Raw genomic sequence first — 13,908 nt, forward strand, 5'->3', positions numbered from 1 at the left:
AGAGGCTGGGCAACTGGCTTGTTGACAGCTGGAATGCGGGAGGAGGAGACAGGTCAGAGGGCTAACCTGACCACTGGGCAGTGTCTCAGAAAGGACTTGGGATACCATCGCAGGCTGGCAGGGAAGCTTAGTGCAGCTGAGTGCCAGGTACCGCGTGTGTTCACAAGGTGGTGAGCTTGTCTCCAGCAGCCCAGCTTAAGGAGGACAGGGGCAAATAGCTGGATGGATGCAGAGATGGAGTTTACAAGGGTGGATTTGGGGAAAAGGATTGAAGATGATGATAATGACAGTGTGCTCCAAATGCCGGGCAGTGGGGCCTGGGGTGCATGGGAAAGGAAGCAGATCTTGAAGGGGTTTATAGATGGAAGGAAATGAAGGATTTAAGGGACTGCAGCTCTCAGTTGGGGTTGACAAATAAATAGGTGTGGAATGAGGAAGGAAGTGAGAAAACAAGATGTATGGGCAGTCACGGAGTGCAATGGAGCTAAACGAGTCAGTCAGTAGTTCCTGGTGACAGTAGGGTCCAGGGTGTATCCATGGAATGGGTGACTCAGGTGAAGTGTAGATCCCTGAAGTTGAAGAGGTCAAAGGTGGTTAAACACAACCTTATGAGAAATGAATAGGAAATATGATTTTATGGGAAGTATGGGTGTGTTCTTGAATTTCCCATCATATCAACTCTATTTAATGGAGATGTAAAAGTTTTAAGTGCTATAAGGAAGCTTTAAAGTCAGCTAATCCAACCACTTCAACGTACGAGGACGTATAGGCACAATAGTGAGGGTCATGGCTGAGGACAAATAGTTATTTGTTGGTATAACTGAGAGTACAGAGGACTTTTTACTATCTCTACTTACTTCTCAGAAAAAACCTCAGTGAATTTCGACTGAACCTGAGATATAGCTATACTGAAATCTCTAGAAGAGGGACTAGAAAATAAATGCTTACTTTTAAAATACAGGATTTGGCCAGAATTTCCCAGCCAGCGAGGACTTTCTTTCTTACTAAGGAATAACTCATAAAATCACCACCTGGGGAAAATTTCTCATTGTTTTGGAAAGGATGGTTTTTAAATCTTTGTTTTTCTCCTCAGGTTACAAGATGAGAAGAAAGATGATGGCATTCGAGTTGGCTTCTTTCAATTGGTAATAAAACTGTGCTGATTTTTGGCATCAGATGTGCAACTGTGAATTGCTTAGATCATGGAGGAAGTATTAAATCTTTAGTCCTATTGGCAAGTTTTTAACTACAGTGATCACTTTTTCAGTCATAGCTTTGCCTGTGTGATAACACATTGAATAACTATTAGAAATATGTTGCTGATTAAACACACAAATCCTGTCCTGGAAAATAATCACTAAGCCCATAATTTTCATTTTTGTAAGGAAAATCATCATAATAATCATATTATATATACTTATTCTTATGACAAATCTTTAGAAATTCCATGGTATAGGTATTTACCCCAAATTTGCTCAGGATGGAGGCATTTCTAGGCACAAATAGGCACTATTCATTGTCATTATTCTGGGAGCCAGTTTATGCTGTTGCTGAATGCCCCACACATTGTGTCTACTTGACAATGGCATCAGTGACAGTGGTTATTTTCCCCTTGAGTTATGGATGAGTAATTAAAAACTATAGTCGACTCCTGAGGTAGAAGGAATGAATTCAGAGTATGATCTAACAATGTAAGAGTCTAATGTTTTAGATATTTGATGTACAGTTTGTTTCAATATAATTAGTGTGAACTACTGCTCAATTAAGATGATTTCCATAAAATGTGTGTTGAGTACTATGTATCAGAACCTAATAACTAAAATTGAATAGTCCTCCTGCCTCTCCTGCTTTTCACCCATGGATGATTTCTGAACTCTTTGTTTTTTAAGTTTCGGTTTTCTTCATCGACTGAAATTTGGCTGATGTTTGCGGGAAGTTTATGTGCATTTCTCCATGGAATAGCCCAGCCAGGAACGCTACTCATTTTGGGCACAATGATGGATGTTTTTATTGACTATGACACTGAATTACAAGAACTCAAGATTCCAGGAAAAGCGTGTGTGAATAATACCATAGTATGGACCAACAGCTCCCTCAACCAGAACATAACAAATGGAACACGTTGTGGGTAGGCTGCTTTTTTAAAAAAAGAATTTATTACTTTTTTTGCTCACATCTTAAATTGTAATTCAAAATGTGTAAAGGGCATTTCATTGGCTGAACTGAGGTTGTGTCTAACACAGAGAGAACAGAATCATAAATTTACCCTTATTTCTAGAAATTACTGTGTCTTCAGTTTCTTTCCATCTTATCAGGTTTTAAAATCTTAACAGAAACAGGATTGAAAACCTCTCATCAAATACGTCACCAAAATCATAGGACTTTCTTTACTGATATGGGCTTGAGTATGATTCTACCAATATTTAATGCTACTGAGGAGGTGACTCATGAATCCTACTTGAGTCTCAGCACCAAGATTTCCTTTTCTTGTTTGTTTTCACTAACTCCCTTCTGCCCCTTGGCTTTGTGGCCGTGGTTGTGACCCACTTGATCCTAAGCTTTCTCTCTGCAGTGGGCATTTCATGAGCATGCTGCGCTGCGTCATTTGGAGCAGGGGCCACTGGTCTCAGTCAGTAGTTGAGTTTCTGTGGAAAAGTGCTGCTGAGAACAGAGGCGGCCATGCAGACAGATGTAGCCAGAACTCAGACAGGCACAGTCACTATGCCACTACTGTCTTTGTGATAAGCCTGACAGGCTGCCTTGTAATCAGTGAGTGTGTACTGTACTCAGGGCTGACTCACTGTCATAGCTCGGACTTCGCAGCCTGCCTCATGCTGCCTCAGGTATGGAACAAGCTCATTTGCACGTACGAACCTACACACTCAGGTTTGAAAATCGGGCAGGGCACATCCTGCCTGGAAAGATACTTGGAATGGCTCCCCCAGATGAATTCATATTTTTCACTTTCATTTTTGAAATTTTCTACAGGTTTGATTCCAGAATATGAATAAGTCCTTCTAAGTCACTTTTTACACTCTTCCATAATATTGTCTACTTTTAGGGGCTTTCATTCATTTACTCATTCAACCCAAATCTTTTTTTTTTTTTTTTTTGAGACATGAGTCTCACTCTGTTGCCCTCAGTGGTGTCATCCTAGCTCATTGCAACCTCCAAGTCCGGGTCTCAAGGGATCCTCCTGCCTCAGCCTCCCAAGACATGCAGATCAATGGGACAGAATTGAGGACTCAGAAACAGACCCACACAAAGACAGCCAACTAGTTTTTGACAAAAATGAAAAAACAATTCAAGGGGGAAAGATAAACTTTTTATCAAACTGTGCTGCAGCAATTGAACATCCATAGGCAAAAAAATGAAACTATATAAAAATTAGCTTACATGGATCATGGACTTACATGTAAAAAGATAAAACTGTAAACTTTTAGAGGAATATGTCAGAGACCATTTTTAGTCCTAGGGTTGGACAAACAGCTCTTAGACTTGACACCAAAAGCATAATGCATAAAAGGAAAAATTGATAAATTGGACTTCATTAAAATTAAAAACTTTTGCTCTGCAAAAAGTTGCATTCTCTGTTAAGAGAATGAAAAGACAGGTCACATACTGGGAGAAACATATTTGCAAATATATCCAACAAAGGACTGGGATCTAGAATGTATAAAGAATTCTCAAAACTCAAAACAACAAATTCTAATTGGAAGATGTGAAAAAGACAAGAACAAACATTTCATTAAGGATATGAAGATGGCAAATAAGCACATGAAAAATGTTTAGCAACATTAGTGGTTAGGGAGATGCAAACTAAAATCAAAATGAGGCATCACTATACACCTATCAGAATGACTAAAATAAAAAATGTTGATGAGGATATGGAGAAACTGGGTCACTCATACCATTCGAACAATGTTACAGCTACTCTAGAAAACAGTTTGGCAATTAAAAAAAAAAAAACTAAACATGCAACTACCACAGGATCCAGCAATTCTACTCTTGGGTCTTTATCCCAGAGAAATGAAAACTTATTTCACATAAAAACCTATACACAGATGTTTATGGCAACTTTATTTGTAATAGACAAAACAACCCAGATATCCTCCAATGGGTGAGTGATTAAACAAACTGTGATACATCTATATATGGAATTCTACTTAGCAATAAAAGGAAAGAACTACTGATGATGAAATTTGAAAGAATTATGCTGATTGGAGAAAAGCCAATCCCAAAAGGATACATACTGTATGGTTATATTTATATAACATTTGTGAAATGACAGAACTGTAGCAATTAAGGACATATTGTTGGTGGCCAGGGGCTAAGGAGGAGATGGAGATTGGGTGGACGTATGTAGCATGTGCAGGGTTAAAAGAGCAACATGAGGGAGCTTTGCAGCGAAGAGAATGTTCTGATCTTGTTCTGATCTTGATTATATCAGTGTCAATATCCTGGCTGTGATATTGTCCTTTAGTTTTGCAAGAAATTACCATTGGCAGAAAACTGGATAAAGGGTATACAAAATCTTGCTGTGTTATTTCTCACAACTGCATGTGATTATGCACTTATTTCAAAATAAAAAGTTTAATTAAAAACAAACACACAAGCCAAAAAAAAAAAAACTTCCTAGGAGTCAAAAATGATCATGGATTCTCTGAAATGAAAACCTAGCCATTCTTATAGTATTCTACCATAATGCATGAATATTCTATAAACCAGTTTTACTCAATGATAAATCATTTGTGCACGGGTAAATGTCCTATGCATTAAGGAATACAGAGGCTCCACTGTTCTGAAACTAGGTCATGGACACATTTCTGCCACCTTATGGCACTCAGACACTGATGTTCACTGCAAAACTGCTACAGGGCCTGCAATGCTTGAGAACCATGAAAAAGAAAATTTCTTATTAAGCAATACACCTTGCTATAAAGAACTCCTCACTATTTTAAATGAAAAACCTACGGTCTTAGTAAATTCACAACCTTGATGTGTAAATTTTTTTTTTTTGAGACAGAGTCTCACTCTGTTGCCCGGGCTAGAGTGAGTGCCGTGGCATCAGCCTAGCTCACAGCACCTCAAACTCCTGGGCTTAAGCAATCCTCCTGCCTCAGCCTCCCGAGTAGCTGGGACTACAGGCATGTGCCACCATGCCCGGCTAATTTTTTTGTATATATATTTTTAGCCGTCCAAATCATTTCTTTCTATTTTTAGTAGAGACGGGGTCTCACTCTTGCTCAGGCTGGTATCAAACTCCTGAGCTCAAAGGATCCTCCTGCCTCGGCCTCCCAGAGTGCTAGGATTACAGGCGTGAGCCACCGTGCCCGGCTTTGATGTGTAAATTGAGTGTTACAATTTTACGGTGCTTTTGTTTTTCTTAAAAAGCAAAGTATAAAGAAAAAAAGCAAAGAAAGAGTCCTCGTATCACAATAATTTCTAAAGCATCTCTTACCTTTTCCTCTGTCATCTCTCTCCCCTCTTCACTATTCAACAAATGAGTCAGGAGAATCTTAATTCATTTAAATACATTCATGTGAGTCTTGGTTTAAAAAAAAAAAAGATGCCATTATGTGGCCCAAATCACCCGCATGCTTCATAGACTCCTGTGCACGGTTTTATGATCACAAGAGGACTCTGCCATGCAGACAATGAAGAGCTTGATGTGCAGTCAAGAGCACCAAGCCAGGCCTGCTCTTTTCTTTCCTATTGGGTTTTCTGATAGGTTTGTCTTGTTCTCAAGTAGTCTCTACAGCCTTGATAACCTTCTCTCGGAATAAAATAGAAATGAGCTAACCATTCATTTTACAGCCCCCTCAGGAATGAAAAGAATCATAAACTACACATATCCATCGGTGACAGAACTCTCCTGAACTTTGCTCTAGGAAATCCCAAAGCTGGTTTGGTGCCCAATCTGCATGTTTGTTTGTTAACTGGCATTTTTTTATGACAGACACTTCCTCGCTTCTGCTTAATGTGTTTGTAGAATGAATTCACCACTGGAAATTTAAGTAAAATTATTTATTTATTGTTACGTTTTTCACTGGCACTTAATAATTGTACATATTTATGGGGTGCAGTGTGATGTTTTGATACATGCATACAATGTATAATAATCAAATTAAGGTAATTAGCACATCTGTCGCCTCAGATATTTATCACTTCTTTGTGATGAGAACATTCAAAATCCTCTCTTCCACTTATTTTGAAATATATGATATATTACTGTTAAGTCTAGTCACCCTACCGTGCAAGGGAACACTAGAACTTACTCCTCCAATCTAACCGTAACTTTGTACCTCTCCCCATTCCTCCCTCCCCCCTCCCCTTCTCAGCCTCTGGTACCACTGTTCTTTAAGTAAAATTTTTTGGCAAATGCTCATAGTTTTCTGGTTTTGGACACCACCCAAATTTTATCACACAAGCTGAAAACTGAAAACATTGACTCAGGTACACATTAGAAGACTTTTCTATATTATATTCTTTATACAGAGACACTTAGCTTTTATAAGAGCCACTGATTGTGGATACTTGTACATAAGTTTATGATTTTTCTAGGTCTGGTTCATTCTCAGGGTTCCCCTTAGTCCTCATAAAAGACTGGGAATGTGGTGAGCACAAGACATTTTAGCTGATCTTGAGATTGTTGGAGGCATTGACCATGGCAGTTATTTCCTTTCCTAATTAGTATTTTGAAAGTCAAATCAAAATCAAGAAACATTTATTGACTACAACTGGTCACAAGATAAAGTCTTGTACTAGACTTTGGGCAGTGTGACCAAGCAGCATAAGCCCGGCTCTTGCCCTCAAGTAGCTTGCAATCCACTATCCAAACAAATATAAATACACTCAGTAAAGATATTGTCTAACAGTGCAAGATGACAATTAAACCTGTTGTGCAGAAATAGTTTTTTCTGTATTGAATGAGTTATATTGTGATATGTGATCTGAGTTCAGTAGAGGGAGAAAATAATTCAAGCTCAAGTCACAAAAGGAAGGCTTGATATCAGAAAGGACATGGGATGAGAGCATCCGTGCTAAAGATGCTGCGTTTCAATTTTTTAAAGAAATAGACTCTGTATCATTCAGTCTGTCCCCAAGGATCAGGATTGTCATCAACCAATATGTTAATTCTCTAATTATAGAATTGCATATTTCCTGAAAGCAATTTCAGAATACTTTTTCTTCCTCTCCTTGGCCCTGCCAATCCCAAACCCTGTGCTGCAACATGGTAGTTCTGCCGGGAAAAATGCCAAAGAGCTTTCTTGCTATTCCCCTCAAGTTCCTTTGGCTTCAATGTCAGAAATTGCTCTGCTGAATGAAGCTTCACAGGCTGCAGTGAGCAGAAAGATGGAGCTAATAAAGCGCTTTTTCTCTCCCATGGGAAGGTAACAGGCACATTTTTCACAGTGTCACTCTGCGACAGAGAAGTTAAAAAGCCAGCTTAGTGTGTCTCTCTGGAAATCTAGAGAGACACACCAAGCAGGATTGCAAATGGGCATTCCAGGGGAATTCCTGACAGATTTCAAAAACCCCGATGAACAAAATGGCCCCAGAGATTCCCCAGCCAGACCCTTTTATCAACATGAATGATTCCAGCATGAACTTGATGTTACCACAGGATCCAGGTAGGCCCACAATATCGAAGAAACACCAAGGACATACCACATTCACTCAAGAACAGTATGAAGAGTTGGAGGCTCTGTTTGGCCAGACCATGTTCCCAGATAAAAATCTCCAGAAGGAACTAACCTTGAAACTCAACCTACCAGAGTCAACAGTGACTACTCCTCCTCCTCCTCTTCTCCCCCACCCCCAACTGCTCTCTCATTTTCTCGCCCTTTCACCGTGGATGACAAAGCACAAAGGCCCCCACCATATTCAAGCCCTCCACCTTGGGTTTCCCAGCCTTCAGAACTGTAAGAAATAAATCTCTGTTCTTTAAAAGTTAAAAAAAAAAACCAAAAAACCTGGCTTAGATTCCTAGAAAGTTAGCAGTAAGCCTCCTGATTTACAGCACACATCCTTCTACCAGTGTCTTTTCAGACAGCCTGTCTTGTTTTGGAAAACCTTTCTTAGCTATTATTGCTCTATGGCTGCATGATGAGTATGAGTGAAAGGCGCCAAAGTGGACCAAGCACTGGGCTGACATGTAGAGTCCCCAGCTTCCAACAACTGGTTAACTACTCCCCAGTCCTTGCTTCTCTGCCTGTAAAAATGAAGGGCACAGACTTATTTGCTGTGCCTGTCCATGAGGTCTACTTAGGGGATTTGGTTGGCTGGATTATAATTCTGCATAGATAAAATGTCTTACTCCATAATATATATATTTTAAACCCTTTTGTACCCACAAATGTAATCGCTGGGAGCTTGATCCTACTTGTAAGTCTTAACATTTTTTCCTTCTTTTGAAGGTTGCTGAACATTGAAAGTGAAATGATCAAATTTGCCAGTTACTATGCTGGAATCGCTGTCGCAGTACTTATTTTGGGATATATTCAAGTTAGTAGCTCCTCCATTTATTTATAGATGAACATTTGGGTTCAAAGGTGTTGCAATGAAATGCAAAGTGTTGTCACCCTTTAAGCTATTCAGAAGCCCTAAGAACTACAGTTGTATGTCAGGAGGACATGAGAGAATGGGGAGGCATGAAAAAATGGTGATTTAAAATCAATGTTGTCTTATTTGGGGTGCCTTATTTTACACATGAAGAAAAGAAACTCACTAGGGTGAAGTTCAAAAGTTGTGGGCCTACTAAGTGTTAGAGCTGGATTCAAGCTCAAATCTCTGGCTACCTTGTCCAAAGTTGCTCTTGCCTCCACTTTTAGCAGCAGATGCTGGAGCTCACAACTTAGTTCCCAAGAAGAGGCATTTTGTAGATCATTTCCCTTTTTTTCTCAGCTGTTGTATGGGAAGTATTTTCTTTTCAGAAGAGAAGGAGAAATTGGCAAATATTTGTAACACTGCTATGCTAAACATTCCTCTGTCCATTTCCAGATATGCTTCTGGGTAACTGCTGCCGCTCGTCAGATACACAAAATGAGAAAAATTTACTTTAGAAGAATAATGAGAATGGAAATAGGATGGTTTGACTGCAATTCAGTGGGAGAGCTGAGTACAAGATTCTCGGAGTAAGTAGCTGGAAGGACAATATTTTAATATGCAATTTTTGGATAATAAAACTCTTGTTTCTGAATTATATAACAATTTTTAAACATTTCCAGTTATTTTTGATACATTTGGTCTCTTAAGTCAGACTTTCATAGGTAGCATCGCTTTTTCAAAGGCCTTACCAAATATGACCATTAAAAATTGAAAGCCAAAATACTGCAATTTGGTTTGTGGGCTTTGATAAAAATATTAGAAATGAAATATTATAGAGGAGAGTTAAAAGCATTGTTTGGTCTCAGAAGGAGAAATTGAGGGATGTCACAATCTGCATATATGTAAGGAAAGGCCATACAGGTAAAAATAATTATCTTGCTATGTCTGCGGAGGCAACTTCTATACAGAAAAACAAACAAACAAAATCCAAATATGGTTTGAGATATATTAAAACTAAAAAACTGTATTTAAATTCAGTTTACACCTGCATATTAGTTTGAATCATTAATAGCCTCCCAGAACTTCTGAATAAGAGTAATTAGAATCAGTTGAACCCTATTGAATTGAGATCAGTCACTGTCTTCACTTCAGTGAAGGTAAAGCAGACTGAAAGTCGGGACCGCTGGATTCCAGCACTTATTCTGCCCCTTGCTTACTGTGACCTGGAACAGTTACTTAACTTTGCTCCATATAATTGTCTAATCTCTGGCTAATGTCTTAGGTCCATTCTTGCTGTTAATTCCCAAGCCCTATTTGCTCCATCCGGACAAGAGATTAAGGGAATGTTCTCAGGAATATGAATTTAATGTATACATTGAATCGATATTCTGGAGCATTTGCCTTGCATTCCTGCTCTTAAGGAACTTACAGCCTAATAGGAAGAGTAAGAAGAGCAAGCAAATAAATAATAAGGTTCTGTTACTATCCCCATTTTACAGATGTGGAAACTGAGGCACAAAAAGGTTAAGTAACTTGCCCAAGAAGAGTTTGTATACAAATTCAGAGAGTCTAGCTCCAGGTTCTGTGCTCTTAATCACTGTTCTATACTGCCAACAAGCAGAATGCAATAATTACACACGCACATGCACACATATTGCTGTGTGAACATAGGGAGGAAGGGAGGCATGTACTCCTTCCTGGGGGCTTATGCAAGCTTTATGAATGAGAGGGTATGTGAATGGAACCTGGAGGCTGAAAAAATTAGGCATGAAGAAGGAAAGAAGGGCTCTTCAAACAGCCCAAAGATATTAGCTATACGAAAGAAAAAGAAAAGATGGTTTTCAAAATCCTTTATCAGCATCGAGTGGATACCAGCCGGGAAAGCTGGGTTAAGAACAAACTTGATTGGCTATGAGGAGAAAGGCCTGATAACATCCTAAGGTGCAGCAAATTTTCCAAGATTTGAGAGGCTGTTATATTACCCAAGGGTGATGGAGATATGGAAATGGGAATGTTTAAAAGGGAAAGACTGAAGATTTTTCAGCAATACACTTGAATGACCAAATTCAGTTTTAGTGACCAACGTCTTTCTTGTTTCTAGTGATATTAATAAGATCAATGATGCCATAGGTGACCAAATGGCCATTTTCATTCAGCGCATGACCACGATCATCTTTGGGTTCCTGTTGGGATTTTACAGGGGTTGGAAATTGACCTTGGTTATTATTTCTGTCAGCCCTCTCATTGGGATCGGAGCAGCCATCCTTGGTCTGGTAAGAATGTCTTTTTGCATCTCTCCATGGGAAGACATTTGCACTAATATATAGCCAAAAATAGCCATGTGAAGCTTGAGTCCCTTTACCTGAGTATGTTTAGTCAACATAATTATCATTATTATTATTTTTTTTAGAGATGGGGTCTCACTCTATTGCCCAGTGCAGTGGCAGGATCATAGCTCACTGCAACTTCAAACTCCTGAGCTCAAGTGATTCTCCTTCCTCAGCCTCCTGAGTAGCTAGGTCTACAGGCATTTGCCACCAAGCCTGGCTAATTTTTTGTTTTTGGTAGAGATGAGGTCTTGATATGTTGCCCAGGCTGATCTCAAACTCCTGGCGTCAAGCAATCCTCCCACCTTGGCCTCCCAAAGTGCTGGGATGACAGGCATGAGACACCGAACCTGGCCAATTTAACATTCTTTTGATTTTATTTTGTTTGATTATCCCTCAGTACCAAATAACACTCTGCAGAGTAGGGATTAATGATGTTTTAATAAGGTAAATATTATTTTATTAACAGCAAACAACTGCATTTATTGGGCATCTACTATTTTTCCAGGCACTGTTAGGAGCTTCATATTCATAATCTCTAATCTTTACAACAATCTTATGAAGTGAATACTAAGAGCATTTTAAATATAAGAAACTGAGGCTCAGAGAGGTAAAGGGACTTGTCTGGGACTGCACAGCTGGCAGAGCAGGATTCAAGCTCAAGGGAGCCTGACTCCAAATCACTACTCTCCAGTTTTCCTATTGTTCCCCAAGTTCTCCCAAGCACAGATGCTCACCTCAGAAAGGCACAACAAACATGCTCAGATCAGTAACAAGCACATAAAAGAAATTTCTACAATCACAACTGTGTTCTCCATTTTATCTGATCAGTTTCAGAGCGAGGTTAACCGACCCATTCTAAACATCATCCCTGTCACAGTCTCTGTTCCCCAGGTATGCAGGCCAAGACAAAGTGTAGAAGTAAGAATTTTGAGTGACTCCAGTTAAAAACATTCCCAAGAACTGAGAAATTATTATTATTACTTTTAGAGCTTCCATACTAGACAGCCAATCATAGAATCAGGCACAGTAATAATTTGCTGTAAAAGAGAATAGAATTTAACTGAAAAGCTATGCATATACTCACACATCATTGAGCGATAGGTACCAATCTCCATGATGATATTTTCTTTTTTTATTTTTTTTTTATTGAGACAGAGTCTCACTCTGTTGCCCAGGCTAGAGTGCCGTGGCATCAGCCTAGCTCACAGCAACCTCAAACTCCTGGGCTCAAGCAATCCTCCTGCCTCAGCTTCCCAAGTAGCTGGGATTACAGGCATGCGACACCATGCCCGGCTAATTTTTCTATATATATTTTTAGCTGTCCATATAATTTCTTTCTATTTTTAGTAGAGATGGGGTCTCACTCTTGCTCAGGCTGGTCTCGAACTCCTGACCTCAAACAATCCTCCCACCTCAGCCTCCCAGAGTGCTAGGATTACAGGTGTGAGCCACCGCGTCGGCCCATGATGGTATTTTCTAGCAAAATATTCCCACAATCCACTGGCTATATTACTCAAACATTTCCCAGGTAATACAGAAAGTGGTTTGAAGTGACAGGAGCAAAGAGCTCACTCCACTCCACTAGGTCAACCCTTGGCACTGCCACTAACAGGTTGTGTGACTCAAGAAAAATATATTTAACCGACGAAAACTTCAGTTTCCTCAGCTTTAAAATAGGAATAATGCCTCCCAAAGTCATTGTGATGATTCAGGGAACAGTCCACACCATGTACCTAAGCAGTGTCTGGCACAGAGTTGATTGCTAAAGAGAGATTTTATTTTTTCTGATCCACTACATCATGCAAGCTTCACAACTGTCTTTCCTGCCAAACACTGTCCAGCTGTGCTCCGGGGAACCCCTCAACTTCCAGAGAGGGGCTTCAGGGGTTCTGCAAACATTTGATCCAGCTTTTTCTTCCTAATATATTTAACCTCTTTCTTCAAACCTGGGAATAAATTATTATCCACACTCTAATGGATCATAGGCCACATTTTAACATGTTGGAGACCAAAAACATAGCCTGGTTAACTTGGTTTTTACATAGACTTAGAATATAGTTTCTCTTGTGGCCTCAGTGCCCATTTCTGACTTCTTGTGAGTATGTCACTGATTTGGAATGTTGTAGCTCTGCACTCGTCTCTTCTCGCTTGCAGGTCTGTGCATGTTCGTTCCTGTAAATTGATATAAGCAACTTTACTAGGCTCAATTCAAAGGCATGACAAACAGATGCAAAAGGCAGAGATGGGCAGCATATGACATCTTAGAAGTTATCATGGATTTTGCATGATTTTTTCTGGCTTTTTAATTTATGATGACAAACATGGGAAAATTGTTAGATATTTCCTAACAATTTCCTAACATCTTTGAAGTTGCCTTATCAGTTTAATTGAAGTGTCCTGAGATTATTTAATGTGCTATTGCAGTAAAACAGATATCATTCACAATTACTTAATTTTCTCATTATTGTGCTGCCAATATATAAATAAGTTAGAGGAGGAGTGTGATAAAAACTGCAATGTCATTCATAATGCCCAAATGCAAATTTTAATGCTGATGAAAATAGCTTCATTTTCCTTATTGTTGCTTTTCAGTTCACAAATTTTATAAAATGTGGACAGATGAAATAAATATATTATTTAAAAAACTACTATTTTTACTTATTTTGAATCTTAGAATTCTAAAATTTTGTTTGTTAGGAATTTTGCTGCTAAAAGTTTGGAAAACGATTGGAAGATAAACTCCCTTAGTCTGGGTATATATTTTTGAGATATCTGAGTAAGCTGATCTTCCACAATATTTGTTTTTCCCCTTCTTGTTTTGTAATCTGTGCCAGGATTTCTTTGGGAGTTAATTTTGACTAGGGCTCAATCCAAGTCTAATTTTAGAAAAAGTGACTTGTCTACTATTAAGTACAGATGTCTTTTCATTTCCTTTTGCAAAAATCAAAACTGTAGTTGAGCCTCCCTAGTTGAATCAAAATGGTGTAATATTTACCTGAGGCTTTTGTTTCTGGAATTACCTCTGCAA

The 13,908-nt window shown here is 39.0% G+C and overlaps 1 protein-coding gene across 1 annotated transcript in view; it reads left to right on the plus strand.

Moving 5' to 3' along the window:
* Window positions 1–13,908, plus strand: part of ABCB11 (ATP binding cassette subfamily B member 11) — an 86,928-nt gene that overhangs the window by 20,589 nt on the left and 52,431 nt on the right. The window contains exons 4-8 of the mRNA XM_045559211.1: window positions 1,094–1,145; window positions 1,890–2,128; window positions 8,421–8,508; window positions 9,004–9,137; window positions 10,652–10,823. Coding sequence (XP_045415167.1) covers window positions 1,094–1,145; window positions 1,890–2,128; window positions 8,421–8,508; window positions 9,004–9,137; window positions 10,652–10,823 — 685 coding nt within the window. The remainder of the gene's footprint in view (window positions 1–1,093; window positions 1,146–1,889; window positions 2,129–8,420; window positions 8,509–9,003; window positions 9,138–10,651; window positions 10,824–13,908) is intronic.

This window comes from Lemur catta, chromosome 8 (genome assembly GCF_020740605.2).
Source record: "Lemur catta isolate mLemCat1 chromosome 8, mLemCat1.pri, whole genome shotgun sequence".
Lineage (NCBI taxonomy): Eukaryota > Metazoa > Chordata > Mammalia > Primates > Lemuridae > Lemur > Lemur catta.